Here is a 16,726-nt window from a genome sequence, read left to right as displayed (position 1 = left end):
TTTTCATTTTTTTAAGAAAACTTTTAATTAGAACCCAATAACTTCGCGCTCTGGAGCACCTTTGTTTTTTTTTTACACATAATTCAGCTACCTTCTGTCTTCACGTGAATATCACGTCCAAGGGTCATTTATGTTTATGTATCGTTCGAATGCAATTCGACCCCCAAATGGGAGAAAAAAAAGACGTCACACAGCACCCCAAAGAGCTCCATGTCACGCAAAGAATTGCCGCCAAAAGTTTATTTGGCGTCGCAAAAGGAAAGTAATAAGCAGTGTCGTGTAATAAACATGCCATTCAATCCTAACCTACATGGGTGACCAAAAAGGGTGGAACAAACTGAAATAAGAGATACACACGTATCAGTCGTATGAGAGACGACAAAAAATTCTACCTTTCTCATCTTATTAATTAAATATTACAGGTAGGATAAAGTATTAAAGACTCAGAGCGCTGAAAAAAATTCTCATTTCTCACCATAGGGTGTCTCTCAAGTGCAATACATAATTTTCAAATAAATCACGTTATTAACGAAGAATTTAGTTTGCTCATAATTTATGGATAAGAAATTATTTCATAGCGGTAAAGTGCAAATCCTGAAAAGGAACCAGAACACACTTGGCAATATTTCCTCAAAAAAAAAAAAGCATAAATATGATCACAGCATTTTGTAAAATGCTTCAATCAAGAAATTTAATAAATTAAAAAAAAAACAAATTTTTGGAACTGAATCAGATTTGTATTTCTCTCGAGAAACCCTTTACTTTTCCCTCTTTTTTTTCCATTTAGCTTTCTTCACAGTTTATTCTGTGAATGTTCGTCACAAAATTATTCAACTAAAGGAGACACAATGAAAATTAGATAAACTAGATAAATATCATAGATTTCATTGATAAATTTTAAAATAAAAATACCCCTTCATCGTCTCTTAATAAAACTCTGAAAATAGAGTTATTATTGTTTTCAAATATATGTATACGTGAAAAAAAAATGTTTAACCACCTTATAAATTTATAAGTTTGTATTATTAAATCCTCTATCATGTTATAATGATATTAGGTATTTTCTTCCTTCCTCCAAAATGTGTAATTATTCTCTATTAAATTCAAAAATTGTGTGTGTGTCTTTACTGCAAAGATTTTCCACAGCATCCGTGCACACAAAGTGTACAGAATTTCATCCAAAAAATTATTATTTTTTCATTTATTCTAATTCCCATCGCGGCAAACTTTCAAAATGTTGTTCATTTTGCTCATTGTGGCAGGTCTATATATATTTTTTTCCAAATTATTTATCTGCGAAAGAGCAGCATCTTAAATGGAGATGCAAAACGCATGCACAATACATTTTGAAATAAAAAATTGTATATGTGCTGCACAAAAATCACATTTTTTTTCAGCCAAAAAACATTCTCTTTCTTCCACAACATAATTCCAAACCCCTCCGTAAGTTTTCTTTTTTCTGGGACAATATGCAGCAAGTCAGTTCCTTTCGGAGGGATCTCACCAAATAAAAAAGCTCATAGAGTCCAAAGGTCAGGTTCTCAGTGCCAAATATGTGTAGTACTCTCACTCCCCCCGTAAGGATGATGAAAAGTTCATTTCATTGGTGGCTCACTCACTATTCCACAGTCACAGAGGTAGCCAGATGGTGTGGGAAGTCCACGGAATATTCTCGGGGGTATCTGGAGGCGGGGGACGTAGTTAAGTCTCCCGCTCCTTCTTCACCTTCAACTCTTCACCGAGAATTGTGGCAATTTCACCTTGCATAAAGGCCCAAGGTATCGTCGAATTGGCCAATGGACACTTTTCCCCGCTCGGGCAGTACACTTCCGCACCGGAGCCCTGAAAAAATGAGAACCAAAATTACCAAACTAATATACCTTCACACAAGCAAGCTCAATCACAAGTCGATTGGGGGTAATTGCTTCGAAATTACTTGGCCATAAGCCCAAGATTGCCTTATCTGAGGTTAATTTCTTTGCGCAGTACATAGCAACTATTATATAAACTATCCATACTTTCCTATATGTTGTACATACATAATGTTCTAGTACATTATAATCTAGAAAGTGTAATCAATGAAAAAGTTTAAGGCAGTCCGTGCTTTATATGCTTTTAGAAAAGAAAAAAACGAAGAAATCTGAACACTCTAAAAAATATTCAATTTCTTCTTACTTCAACAACAAGTTACATAAATGTCTGGAAAAATATGATAAATTTGAGAAGATTTCAATTTTGTTATTCATTCAAAATGCTTTGTGAATTATATCACTTTTATGATCATTTTTATGCTTCGAAAAAAAATTCAGCAAAGGGTTCAAAGCCCCTAAATTAACTCAAATGACTTGACTACATACACGTACAATTTTGCAAAACCCCTCGGCAATCATCAAGTGCAAGACATTTGCACGAAAACAGAAGACGGACTTGCTTTTAAAATGACTGGGGTTGCATTGCATACGGCAAAAGGTGAAGAAAAATGTATAAATATTCACCTGTCGCTTTATGCTCTCGCGACTGCAGGGGAAGCAGAATTTGTGATGATTTACAGATGGACACTGGACAAAGTGTGTGTCCTCGAGTCGCTCTTGACACAGAGTACACTTGAGGGTGGGATTGTTGGACGAATTACTGCCTGGGGCACCACCAGGACCCGCCTGGCTACCCGCCGATGGAACAGTAGCTCCACTTCCATCAACTGCCGGTGGGACACCACTTCCAGTGACGGGATTAGCTCCAGTACCAGCACCAACTGCAACACTCTGCCCTGGACCCGGAACACCACTCGGAGCTGGACCACCATTACCAATACCCGAGCTAGCTTGTGCCTCTGTCGATGTCACCGTAGTACTGGATACATGTCGCGATCCCGATGAGCGTCGTCCCGACGATGATCCTGCAAGTTAAATAAATTAAAGAAAACTATTAGAATTTTGAGGAATATTCTAAAAATTTTTATAAAATATTTTGAGATTTCTTTAGACAGAGAGACATATTTTTGTTGTTAGTAACAGAGACAAAATACAGGACAATTTGTTATGATGTTAAGTATACACAATTCCCGCGAATTCATCATCATCATCATCGAATCTTTTAGCATATTCCTTTTTCTCTCTTTCTCTCTCTCTTTATCTACTACCATATTCCTCATTCTCTCTGTCACAGAAATCCTTGTGTGAACCAAGAGCCTTGTTCCCCCTTAAATGCACCCTCGGACCGTGTGATGAAAAGCCCGCCAAAGTACCTGAACTATTGGGCGAATGCTGACTTCCCCGCGACGCTGATCTGGGTGGCGGAGGTCCTGGCGGACTTGGACCGCTCCTCGGACTTCCGGGCGGCAATGTCTCTGTAATAGACATCAGATTAGCCATCGGACTTTGCAATGGTGGTACTGGTGGTGCTGGAGGCGTTGAATCTCCCAGCGACACTTGTGGTAGTGGCATAGATGTTGGATAGACTACAAATCAAGAAAAAATTAGATTCACTGTAATTTGTCAATTTAAAATAATCCAATCTAAACTTTTGCTATGGGCTTTTACAACAAAACTAGCCTTCATGAAGATACGCAATGGTCGCAACATTTTTTTGGATAAATAACTAAACCTCCCCCTTGGCCAGAAATATTACAACATAATGCAGCATATCAGCATATCAAACTTTCTCTCCACAAGAAAATTATTTGTCCGGGATTTTTAAATTTTAACTAATCTTTATTATATTTCCACAAAAAAAACTAATTAAAATTATGGAAATACTTGTATAGTTAGTTAATTCATTTCTGCCATGAAGAGAGGTCTTTAACACAAACACTATATTTAAATGCATAGGCAAATGAAATGAGTGCCTAACTACATGAAACAATCATGAAATGCATCTATGTAATGTGAAAATGTTTAAAGAGATTTGATGTCCTTTTACAGTCTTATTGTTCTTTCTTAATGAACTTGCAATGCAACAGTTTGAATTAATCGGAATATAAACAGATAAATGATGAGCATGAAAATTTCTGGAAGTTGTGACTTGAGTACTAACTCTAATTTGGCTCTAGTTCTAACTGAAAGAACCAAAGTTTTCTTCCAAAGATATATAAAGTATAAGAATGTCTAACTTCATTCAACTATTTCAGTCCTAAACTTTAAATTTTAATCTCAAATAAAATCAAGTCTCAGAGCTAATCACTGACTTCTATGAATAAGTGCTACGTTGTGATAAACCTTTCGTCCTCTTTCTCCATTGATAAGATGTAGTTAGACCACTCAATTTGCACTACACACAATACCACAGGGCTCATCTTATTCATTTATTTGTGTCATCTTATCACAAAATGCGATAAGCGTGCTAAAAATTCATCAGCGTATTACTGAAACGGAACATAATTAATACCTATACGGATTTACTAGAGATAGATCATCAATTTCTTCTTAGTTGTTACAAAGAAAAGGAAACAATAAATATGAGATTTTCTTTTTAATTAGGTAGGGGTGATTGGATCTAAGAAAGTCAGACAAAGCGTTGGTGATAATGGATCTTTCCAACTTTATAAGACTTTCTTACGATCGGTCCAGCCGTTTTTAAAAAGTTCAATTGCCACAGACAAAAAATCAAATTTTTTTTCATAAATCTGCTTTTTAAAAAAAAATTGAAAGTAGTTTCATTCGATTATTCAAAGGCTATTGAATGATATAAGATTCTTAAAATCGTATAAACGATTCATTTTAACCAAATACGTAAAATTACATAAAAAAAAAGTCATAAGACTTTACTTGAAAATTGTACCTCATTCAAGTGATATTTTTGCAATATTATGCTAAAAAATATTGGTTTTTTAGATAAACACGAAAAAATATGTATCATCATTAACAGATGGGTTAGTTTATTCTCCTCTTGCTGCTTTGGTAAACATTTACACACTGACGTTGATTACGACAATCAATTCACAACGAATACGTTAACTGAGAATATATATACGAAAGACGTCGTGCCAATGTACAAGATGGAGTGCGCGGGGGGTGAACCTTTAAATGGCGAGTGGTGGGACGTGTAAAATGAGGCAAATGGCAAACCATGCGCATTCCGATACACTGACGTCGGCATATGTAATCTCAAATTTTTTTTTTTATTCTCAACTTGCATACTCTTCGTTGCTATTCCTAGCTTCGTCGTCTTCTCCTACACGAATCTCCGATATATCGTGTCGAGAGCGTCGAGAGGAAACATATGAAACCTAACCAAAATATTCCGTTTCAAATCTTATATAGACGGTTGAAACTCAGCACGTTTGCAATGTGAACTCATGCATCGGGCTCATACAATGTTGGAATCCATCGAATGGCGTTCAAAATTCAAAAAGGCAAAAAAACTGCAGCATTGACGCTTTATGTGATAATTTTCCCCTTTTTATTTGCAACTCGTGTCTTGTCTCCGATCCCGACACCATGGATATTTCGTAGCAATTCTACCATTTCTCTTTTGCTGACTCAAATGGCGTCACAGACACATTCTCGTTCACCCGACCGCTGCTATGTGAAATTCTTTTGATTGAGCTTTTTTTATAGAATCATTATCAGACAGAGGAGGAACAGAAAAAGAGGGTCCAATTTATTATGCGATAACAGCGATAACCCATCCCATTTTCGCGATAAGTATGACTGTAATTGGAATTGGACTTTTCTGTATAACCATTTAAGACGCTATTTTGCTGTGATTCCTCGAGAAAGTACATAATAAATGTTCTTCTAATTGAGTCACCAAAAGTGCTCTAGATCGGCTTAAAATCTGGTATAAAAGAAAGAAAGGAAAGAGTTAGAACCGAAGTTATGTTAGAAGATCTATTTCAACCTCCTCTGGTCATAGTCTAGAAAGTTTTGATATGACTCTAACTTCTTATCAAGGGTCAGTTCCATCACTTAGAATCAAAAAGCATTTGGTCTTGGTAACTGTTCCAATAATTGGGTTATTTAACAACTATTCTAGACGTTTATAGAAATTGAAATTTAACCTTGTTCCAATCAGAACCAAAACAGTTTTAAAAAAAAAAAGTCTATGGTTCTGCACGTTAGGTACTCAGACAACTTCTTTGGTTCTAAATGTTTAATTTGGTAACTAAAATAATCTTAAAACTCTTGTAAGTGCCTGAGTTTACTTCAACTGTTTTCTTATCTACAAGTATGTATGATTTTAAAAATGGCGCTCGTGGCTATCAACGTTCAACAGTTCACATTTTTCATTCGAGACAAAATAATTTAGAAGTTGTGTTTTGCTTTATCTCTCTCCACCATAATTGTATAGGGGAACGTGGCCCAATTGCGACCCCCTAAATTCTGTTTCAGAAGGATTGAAAAAAGTCATATTAAAATGAATTAAATCTTCCCAAGTTTGGTACCATTGGAAAGGTCATTTAATAGGCTAACTTTGTTCTATAGATGCAAACATTCTATCTCTTACCTGTTCTGAGTAATAATGGAATTAAAAAAAGTTGCTAAAATTGCACTTTTTCACCACGGTGTTCTAATTGCGACCCCCCGAGTGTTCTAATTGCGACCCCATATTTTTGCTGTAATTTGTGGGTTTTTCACCAGTAGATCACTTTTATCACTACTATAAATAGGAAAAACGCCATGAATTACCCGGAAAAGCCGGAAAATCAAGAATTTATTTTCATTCTTCCCCACATTTGTTTTGACATTTCGCCCTTGAGGTGACTACACACACTTTCACACACACCGACAATTGCGCACTCACTGACGTAATTCCCAGAAAATCCACGAAAATTCTTCTGAGGAATGCGTAAATTACACTAACTGCACTCCCCTTTGGCTGTAGGAACATTTTCACTGCGAAAAAACTTTCAAGAAACGTGAAAAAATATTGATTTTCCCGAAATCAAAACACAGCGCGGTCTGTGTGAGAGAGACACTTCCACACCACTACACGCATGCGCGACTGCTTTACCGTGGTGAATGGTGGAAATAGACGGTCCGAATTGAAACATTTTGGGGGACGCAATTAGACCATTCTGCATGTATTACATTTTCACTTAATTACTTAAAACACCTAAAATCTTTCAAAAAATTGTAAATCAAGTAATAAACTAGACCCTCTAAGCTACAGAAACGCGGCATAATATGAGACATAATAGTGGGAAAAAAACTCATATCAACTTCGTTTCTAAAATCAGAAAATGTCGGCCAAGTGCTGAAAATGAATTTTGATTTTTAATTCGTCCTGTTGTGTACCAAATTAATTGATTTTAGGCGCTAACATTATCTTACTATAATATCTTCATAATGTAGTGAAACTAATTTTATAATATTTCGTCATTTACGAGAAAAAGGGGCGGTCGCAATTGGGCGGCGGTCCGATTTGGGCCACGTTCCCCTACCCTAATAGTCATTTCTAACACACAGTTTTAAAATTTCCCCGCAAGATTTTGGAGGTGGAGACGCAAAAAAAACATCTGCCGCCTGCCTTATATTTATTTATAAAGTGTATTAATTTACTGTAAATATTTAACATATCACAGCATTCCAAGTATAAACATTTACCATTGTGTCATACCTTCCTGTTGAACATAACATATATACGACTTTTTATCTTCTAATTTGGAACTTTTTGATCTTTTGCGCAATTCTAAGGTCAAACAAATCTGTATTTTTTTTCTTAAATTTAGTTTATTATTTTTTTCTTAATCTTAAAAAGTCTGTCTCAATTGAGAGCTTGAGAGGGAGTATTTTTGTTTGTTTTAAATTGAAAAACCTCCTTGTAAGACAATAAACAGAGAGTCATATCTTGCTCAGTCGCGTATTTTCCAGCCAGATGATTATATTGCATATGTGAGACGAATGTCAGTTGAGCAAATGTGATGAGGAATGAAGAGAACCTTGATATCGGGCGCGATGACGTCAAGAGACTGAATGTTGGAGGTTTCAAAATTCACAGTTAGGTCAGGTTCGGTGGCAGAGAAAAGAAATCTTCCATCTTAAACGCGTCTCTTTCTCTCTCTCTCCACGTTTTTTTGCTAATATTTGAATCTTTATTAAGAAAATGTTGAGGAAACTATCAAGCAAAGGTTAGATTGAAAATATTTCTGTCGTCTGCATAGCTAAATAACCATAATTTTTTGGATATTTTTTCTATTTTACTACATCCGCTAAAGAATAGGTTTATGATATGTTTTTTTTTTCTATTTGTATATAGTTCACTTGTCATGTGTGTATGTTTTTTTTTTCATTCGTCTTTTCAATTGATTTTATTTTTATATACAGTCGTGCTCTCGTGGTAGGACCGTCGTCAAAATGACTTCTCCGCGGTAAAACGGCTTCAGAATGAAGAATTTTGCCTTCGCAGTGGGACAATTAGTATCCTACCTTTCCAATAGTACTAATTGTCCCACTGCGAAGGCAAAATACTTCATTCTGAAGCCGTTTTACCGCGGAGAAGTCATTTTGACGACGGTCCTACCACGAGAGCACGACTGTATTTCGTTTTTTTTTTTCTACAAGCAATGTCGGTCGAATATCACGTCACGCCAACCTTCCTCGCTCTCCGCGACAAAACAGTTTTATCCAATTGTGTACATTATGTATATCATACCACATGTACGTGAGCAATTTATATATAACATAAAAAGCAATTTAAATATAAATTGCGTGTTTTACCTTCTATCTTTTTTCTCTATACTTCTTCATTTTACCCGTCTCATACATTTACTCACAAAACTTTCCCATCTACAACGAGGAATAAATAGAGAAATATACTTTTTTTTTCAAAGTCGTGCCACCTAGAAAAAATTGTAGTGTATATAAATATACTTATCAAAAGATTTTCTTCGTCATGTGTTTTTCTAATTGCAATTATATGTATATGTGAGAAAAACAGACAAGTTCATGGGAATTTAATACAATTAGATCATAATTAAATTTAATTGAAACCTCCTTAAGTTGTCTGTACTGTATATAAAAGAGCCAGAGAGAAATCTCATTTTACGTTTAATTAACTGGGAAATTCTCGATGGACGCACATAATACTTTTTGCGGGACATGCTCGTAATACAAAACTACAAATTTTATCGATTTTGTGGCGAGTGGTGTGGCAAAAAAAATTCACCCCCGCCAGCGGGGGCGAATCATGTGAAAATGGGTGAAAAATAATATGGCAACGTCGCATTTACCGGATGCTGTCAGTCTAGTCGAGTAATAATCGAGTGTTACTAACGATTTCCTCCGCGCTACATACCGCGCATCCCCTTCACTACCCACCTTCGTCAACTTTCGGCTTAGTTGTCGTCGCGACTTCGTAGCTATTTACACATTACCCCCTTTCCCATCCCACTGGCGCGTTACACCCCGCTCCTACCTACATACCTACCCAAATCCCACATCACATTTCACATTCATCCAAACCAAACTCACACACAAGCGCAATTGCATAACTCGCTGACACCGACTTTCAATTGCGAGTCGATCGTGAAACCGTTCACGTGAATGTGTGTGTGTATTCAGTCGATACGTCAGGTGACGTCACGCGACCAACTATTTGTATGGCTTCACGCTGTTGCCAGTTTTGCTTGCGGCTTGCGCTGTTGAAGCCATAATAATACCAACACAACCATCTCTGTCGTACCCAAGCGCAACCATTCTTCGTTTTTTTTTTTCTTTCATCTGCGCAAAAAAGGCACTGCGTGGTGGCATACGTATTTGCTACATTCTCGTATGTCCACTGAGTGGAAAGAGAATAGCATACAAAACTATATACATATGTGGATAGACCGGTTTGAAAACCACTATATATATGCATAAATTGTGTGCTGTAATAAAAAAAAATATAAACTGCAAAGATAAAAATTAAATATAGCATGGATGGAACAGTATAAAGCGAAAGAACGGTAAGTAAAACTTACGGGCTGTGATTCTTTCTTTGTCAGTGAAATGTGAAATTAAATGAAAATTGAGGATGGGCAAATTTTGAGGAAGGCTTTCGCGCGCACCGAATCACAGCCAACGCGCAGATAATTTGTGAAATGCCTTAATCGTGGGCGTTGGCTGTGATTCGGTACGCGCGAAAGCCTTCCTCAAAATTTGCCCATCCTCAATTTTCATTTAATTTCACATTTCACTGACAAAGAAAGAATCACAGCCCGTAAGTTTTACTTACCGTTCTTTCGCTTTATACTGTTCCATCCATGCTATATTTAATTTTTATCTTTGCAGTTTATATATATTTATCTTTGCATTTTTATATGTATATATAATGTATATATCTATGCATTTATATATATTTTACTTTACTTTTATATGTGCATAAAAAAAAGCCCCGCTTCGCGGGGCGTTGGTCTTATGCAACTCAAGATATGACATGTTAACTTTAAAACGCGATATCTCCGGAACGGCTACATAGATTTTCTTCATTTTTGGCATGATATAAGATATTATAGCCAACTATAACATATCAAAATATGAAGCAAATCTATAAAGCGGTGCTCGAGATATTCATCGAAAACTCATCGAAAATTTTGTTTTCGATTTTAGCGCCACTTGCGGTCATTTTTTGAACTTGCGATGTTCCGAGCAGTTGTAGGGCTCATTAATATCTTTCATTTGAGTCCAAGTTGATCAAAATCGGTCAAGCCGTTCTCGAGTTATGGCCGATTTTCGATAAAAAATTGTGGCGGCCATATTGGCTAAACGGCTTGGCCGATTTTCGAAAATGAGGTATCGTTGGAAAGCTCTTGATGTCCCCTACAACATATCAAAATTTCAGATTTTTAGCTATTACAGGGGCTGAGATATAGCGAAAACAAAATTTAACAGTTATTCAAAATGGCGGACGCGGGGGTGGGGGGTTGGATTTGACTTCATAATCGGATGTCTTCCACCCGATATATGAACTTTGCCGTTGACCGCAAGTCTCTATCTATCACCGTTCTCTTGTAATTAAGCGAAAGGTTCCGGACGGACGGACGGACGGCCGGACGGACGGACCAATTTTTGGCGCATACGTTTTTTGGAATGTGGGGACCCTAATTCGTGGTCATCCCAAGTTTGAGCCCGATCTGACGACTTTGCATTTTTGAGTGTACACAGAAGCTGTGCTTCTTTGAAGAAAGAATCACAGCTAAAACGAGCCTGTTGGTGGATCTCTTGCGCTTCGCTGGGTAGCTGGACTAACTGGCTGACTTCACACACTCTTACATATTCTTGGTCCGTATGAACAACTTAGCTGTTCTCCATTCGTGCCATTATATGTATATATTTTGTTACGAGAAAACCCGTCAATCCGCTCAAGTGAAAACACACCAGCAGCGTCGCCATCATTCAATTTTCTGTGTCGTGCTGCTAAAAATCTCCCAACAAAAGCCATGAGGATTCATACAAATGCAGTATGCTAACCAAACCACAGTCAACTGAGCTAAAGAGAAAGGAAACCAGCACAAAATAAAAGCTACAAAAGAATGACAACATCGAATTGCATATGCGATTTTAGAGGAGGTGACAAGTGCATGATGTCAGTCAGAACCAGAGGAACACATTTTCAATGATTGTATGATGAACCTGAATCAAATATGACGAAGTCTGCCACGTATATAAGAAAGGATACAAAAGTTTGTAAACAAATCTTGAAATCCTAAACAAGAAGAAACAAAATCTAAGATCAGCATGTAGCTGATGATATTGTACTTGACTCGCATCCATCCCCCTCTGTGCAGTTTCAACGGATAAGCAAAAAAACAGCAATATCGCGAAAGTGGGTTGAGCGTGAAATGTTGCCTGATGGCTGCCTTTCCAGCTCTTTTTAATACTCGCCGCACAGTATATTTATTTAACTTCCTCTTGCCATCTTTTGAGCACCAAACGAAAGAACCAGCAAATGCGATACCACCGGTGATGTTGAGAGAAATGGAAGGGGGAGAAAAAAGAAAAAAATCGAATTCATGTTCCCAGAGGCGGAAAGAACCGTTAGGCATCGATCGAGGTTACCACGGGATTCCTAAAGTTATACCTCTTCTTGGAGAACTAACATACATACATATAATGCTTATACTTTTGTCCCTCCCGAGAAAGAGTCTTCAACCAACATCTTATGCTTTGAAATTAATTCACATTTAATAGGTGAGAAATTCACTGTTAGAAGAATTTACACAAAATCAGAACATCTATATAGGAGAAATTGCAAAAACACACCATCCGGGAAAATAATATCCAACAAAGAAATCTTTAGTTTAACTTTAAAAAAAACTTCTGTATGGTTTAGTAAACCAAAAATTTAAATAAATTTAAACTGATAAAATAATCAAAAATATTCTTAATTTCTTTAAATAGATTTGAAACCGAAATTGCGTCTTTGTTATGACGCCTGGCCCTAAACTTTTTAAACAAAGGTCTTTACAACACAAAAATCGAAATAGGGCTGAAATATATGTAGGTACCAGATGGATTCTCACATGCACGGAAAAGGCAGTTCGAAATCCTTTACGTTACTCCCCAAAAAAATGTCTTCTTCACAAAAGACAATTTGAAAAAAAAATCAGAATGGATTATAGAGAGAGAAAAAAAAGAATAGGACACAGAAACACAACACAAATGGGGTTGGTCACTTACCGAAAAAAACTGAAACGAAAAAAATTGTGTTATATTAGAAAAGTATTTGTGTCTTTCATCGCTAGACAACAATATATTGTGAAAACGTTAAAGAAAATGTGAAAAATGTTAGGAAACACACAAGATAATCTAAGAATAGGTATACATTCAACTTTCTGAATATTAATAATCCCTTTGTTGTCAAATATTCCGCAGATGGTGTTTGGACAATGTAAATAAAAATTTATATACTTTTGATAAAATTTCTCAATCTTTATTCTTATCCCATATCTTGAAAACCAATCATTTCGTTTCTGACAGAATCGATAAGAGTAGAATTTTAAATATAAATTTGTATCTAAAGAATTTGTCGATTAGGTGTGTCGAGTGATGGTCAATTTAGCGAAAAAAACACGCAAAGACGAGAGAGAAAGAGAGAGAGAAAGTGAAGTCTTCATGTCGAGGTCACAATAAGACGAAAATTCTTCAAGCTAAACTTTGAGACGCGATGATATTGCTAACGTCGATGACGATGATACAACAAGCATTCGCGCCGGATTTTTTTTTAACATAAAAGCCGAACATTTAAAACACAACACAAACTAGACAAAAGCCCTGTACTTCTTCAGTTCTTCTCTTTGTTTTTTTTTTTAAGCATGCCAATATTCATGTGAATTGAAATTGAAAAACAAAATATGGTAATGAACAATTTAACATCCAAAATTGGAAGAACCAAAGCGACAGGGTGCATTGGGTGCATGATAAGGGGAGTTTGATAATGTAAAAAGCTTTGTAATAAAAAAATATGCAACTCACCTCCGGGCTTGAAAGTTGCCGTGTCAAATGATGGTGCCCGAACTGGATGCTTATCCTTAAATGTGGGTTGTCTGTCGGGTACAAATGGGGCCGCAGGAAGGGATTCACCCCGTGTCAGTGGTGGTCTAACTGACGGTACATCGTCAGGACTACGCTTAACGCTGACACTCGGAACGCCGTCGGCATGTTCATCATCATCCGGTGGTGGACGTTTAAGGTTCACTGATAGAGCTGGTGGAGCTGCAGCAGCTCGATTAGACATGGGTAGATGATGTGGCGGCATATGAGACGATATACGCACAGGTCGTACCGTAGCTTCATGTGGTTCTAATTTTGTTGTATAATCCATAAGTCCGGGCGCCGCAGCGGCCGGACGCTGTAGTGCATAGGTGTGATGATGTGATGCAGGTACACCTCTATGTGCAGCTGCTACTTCACCATTTTCATGGGCCCTCTTGCCAGCTGAATGGGCACGTTTCATCTGACGTGCTGTATCCAGCACCAACTCAATCCGGTCGGCACCCTCATAGTTGACACAACCACGACATACGGCCTCACTGAAGTCATGGATCATAGCCCACGGCATCCGGGGTAGATCACATAAGTAGCAATGCTGGCGTTTTGTCTGTACAGACATTTTGATCCTTATATTTAAAAAGAAATTCTTCAAACACTACAGCTGCTGCTTGCTAATTGTTAAGGTATATCCTCTACACGGGATAATATCTCCTGAGATCACTCGCACAAAAATTATGACGAAAAATGTTTGTGAATCTCACATAAATATATTACTTTTTCACAAATTAGAATTTCCATCAAGTCTCAAGATTTAGTATTCCTGGATCTCAATATTCCTAATGGTTTAATTGCTTCCAAAATGTAAAAATTATTCACACTTCCCAGTTCAACTTCTTAACCGACGGCAAAATGATCCTTTTACAACAAATGCATCTATTTCTTTAATTTTCACTGCTGCTCCTATTTTTTTTTTTTTAGTTGTTCTTTGACCACAAATTAACTACACATAAGAATTATTATTTTTTCAAACTTTGCAGTTATTTTTTCTGCCTCAAATGTTCACATCACAAAAAAAAACAGCGAAAAGAAGTCTGCGTCCTATTCTCTATATCCTGGTAGAGAATGGAGAAAAAAACAACAAACACTTTCAATTTTGCTCTTATAATTCGCGAGTAGAGAATTTTTGCTCGTAGTGTGATGAAAATCACTTCTATTGGAATTGGATTGAGAATTATATTTTTTTCGTTTCACACAAAAATTCCACAGTCGCGAATCGCGCGAGCCTATCACATTGAATGAAGCGATGCTAAAATGTTCAAGTCGGACCTCCTTAGCCAACACACTCGGCACACCAACACAGCCCCAAAAAGCCGTGAGAGGCGTGTGTGCGGCATCTGGCATCCCTGTTCCTCTTCATGAATTGAGCATCTGGCATTTTACGGCGCGCAGAGGGAATGAGAAGTGAGATCATTGCCTCTCTCGCCTTGGCACTCTTTTGTATGCGTGCATGGTGTTTTCATCAAAAGCAAGTTTAGGTAAAATTAATGTATTTCACTTTTCATAAGACATCCCATAGTTTACTTTTATTCAAAGAAAAATCGTCCTAAATGAGTCAAACTATACAGCAATTCGATTTCCTTCTGATTTTGTTAGAGACACATTTGGGCACATCGAACTTTGAGTGTCCTGCTGGGACGTTTTAATCAAACAGTTGAAAAATTTCAGCGCATAGACGCCATCAAAAATATTCTTTAAAATTCTTAATTTTTTATTGAGAGACTGTGGCAAAAAGTTTGTGAATTGAAGAAAAGTAAGGAAGAGGATTCTAGTTTGTTTTGTGTGTGAAAAACAAACGCAACGACAATCCAACGTATCACATCATTGTAACAATTAACTGGCAGGCAATTTGCCTAAAACAATAGAAAAATTTGATCCTTTTTGCCGGAAATCTAAAGGACCTAATTGATTTACCTATATCTTTAATGGGTGCTACTTTATAAAATACTAAAATACCTTATCCCGAGATAAATCGAGATAAAAAAAAAGTAATTTCATTCAGTAAAACAGGAGGGATTGAAATCAATATTTTACATTTTGATGATGACATATTTTTTTCAAATAGTTTGTTTTGTAAATAAAAACTACTCGACCGATTTTAATCAAAATTTGTGGAAATCATCTTCGAAATACAGAGAATATTAAGAAAATTGTTTTGTTCAAATCGGATAGGTTTTCTTAGAGGTCAGGAGCAATCTTCAAGAAACTTAACCTCAATCTTCTTTTACGCGTTCTTATCACGTAATATCTGTTTTTATACCTGATTGTGAAGTATATTCTGGACTTCAAAACGTCTTAGTAAGAATGTACAATATATAAGAAAAAATTGTTTTTTTTTTAAGATCTAACTAATTTTTCTACAAATGCAGACTTATTTTCGTTAAATACAGTATACCGGATTCCCTTTTAACGTCCAACATTTGCGATAATTCTGTACACCATCTATGTGTGAGTGAGATTTTTCGTCACACAATCGATGCACTATAGAAACATATGTATATGTATATATTTCATTTTCAAGTATACGTTTGTCGCGTTCTCTTTAAAAAGTACCCTACTTTATGTGTGTGCGTGCTTCGTATATGCGTGTTCCAAATTCGTCACAGAACAAGAGCTGTGTTTGTAACGTTTTTCCCACCGAATGGTTCTTTTTTTGCTGCTCCGACATCACAGGGGTGGGAAAGTATCGCAGCAAAAAGTATCGTGCAAAGGAGTACATTAATACAATATTATTTGTCAGGGATAGATGTGATAGGAGAAAGAAGGGATCCATTTCCATCCACTCCTGCACACAGTCAAACAAAAAGTTGCCCCCTTGGATCTATTGATTTTTCCTTCTACCCAACTCGCAAGTGAGAAAAAAATGCCAAAATGGCGAAACCTTATTTTTCACGACTCTCGCAAAACGTGTAAAGTCACTTTGCACTTTGCTCGAACTTTGCTTCAGGTTAAAAACCTGAAAATCTGCATAGGCAACATTACAGAACTGAATTCTTTTGTATTATGCGCATATACATAGATATGAAAATATCAATAAAAAAAATTATAATTTGGTGCGACCATATTTAAACGTCCACGTCATTTAATTGAGGAAGAGATGTATGAAATTTTATCTACCTACATAAAAATGAAATTTGTGTACGACGTTTTTCCTCACTTTCAAGAGTAAATGAACTCGTCCAAAATTAACTTGACACCCATACTAATAATGCTTATTTCAGTTTTCTAACTGCATTTAAAGTTCCTACGTCTTCCCTCCA

At 36.6% G+C, this 16,726-nt stretch overlaps 1 protein-coding gene across 3 annotated transcripts; it reads right to left on the bottom strand.

Annotated features, from left to right (window-relative positions):
* Positions 1-715: 715 nt before the first annotated feature.
* Positions 716-14,757, bottom strand: LOC129797022 (interferon regulatory factor 2-binding protein 2). 3 transcript variants are annotated; one of them, XM_055839251.1, is made up of 4 exons: positions 13,392-14,718; positions 3,245-3,457; positions 2,496-2,896; positions 716-1,842 (listed from the first exon to the last, which is right to left on the bottom strand). In XM_055839251.1, exons 1-4 carry the CDS (start codon positions 14,026-14,028, stop codon positions 1,702-1,704), a joined length of 1,392 nt encoding a protein of 463 aa, XP_055695226.1. In that variant the 5' UTR covers positions 14,029-14,718; the 3' UTR covers positions 716-1,701. The 3 variants fall into 3 exon arrangements, with proteins under 3 accessions (XP_055695226.1, XP_055695227.1, XP_055695228.1); XM_055839252.1 differs by having other exon boundaries at positions 3,245-3,346; XM_055839253.1 differs by lacking the exon at positions 3,245-3,457 and having other exon boundaries at positions 13,392-14,757.
* Positions 14,758-16,726: the final 1,969 nt, after the last annotated feature.

This window comes from Lutzomyia longipalpis, chromosome 1 (assembly GCF_024334085.1).
Source record: "Lutzomyia longipalpis isolate SR_M1_2022 chromosome 1, ASM2433408v1".
Classification (NCBI taxonomy): Eukaryota; Metazoa; Arthropoda; class Insecta; order Diptera; family Psychodidae; genus Lutzomyia; species Lutzomyia longipalpis.
This window is presented reverse-complemented; position numbering and strand designations above follow the sequence as displayed.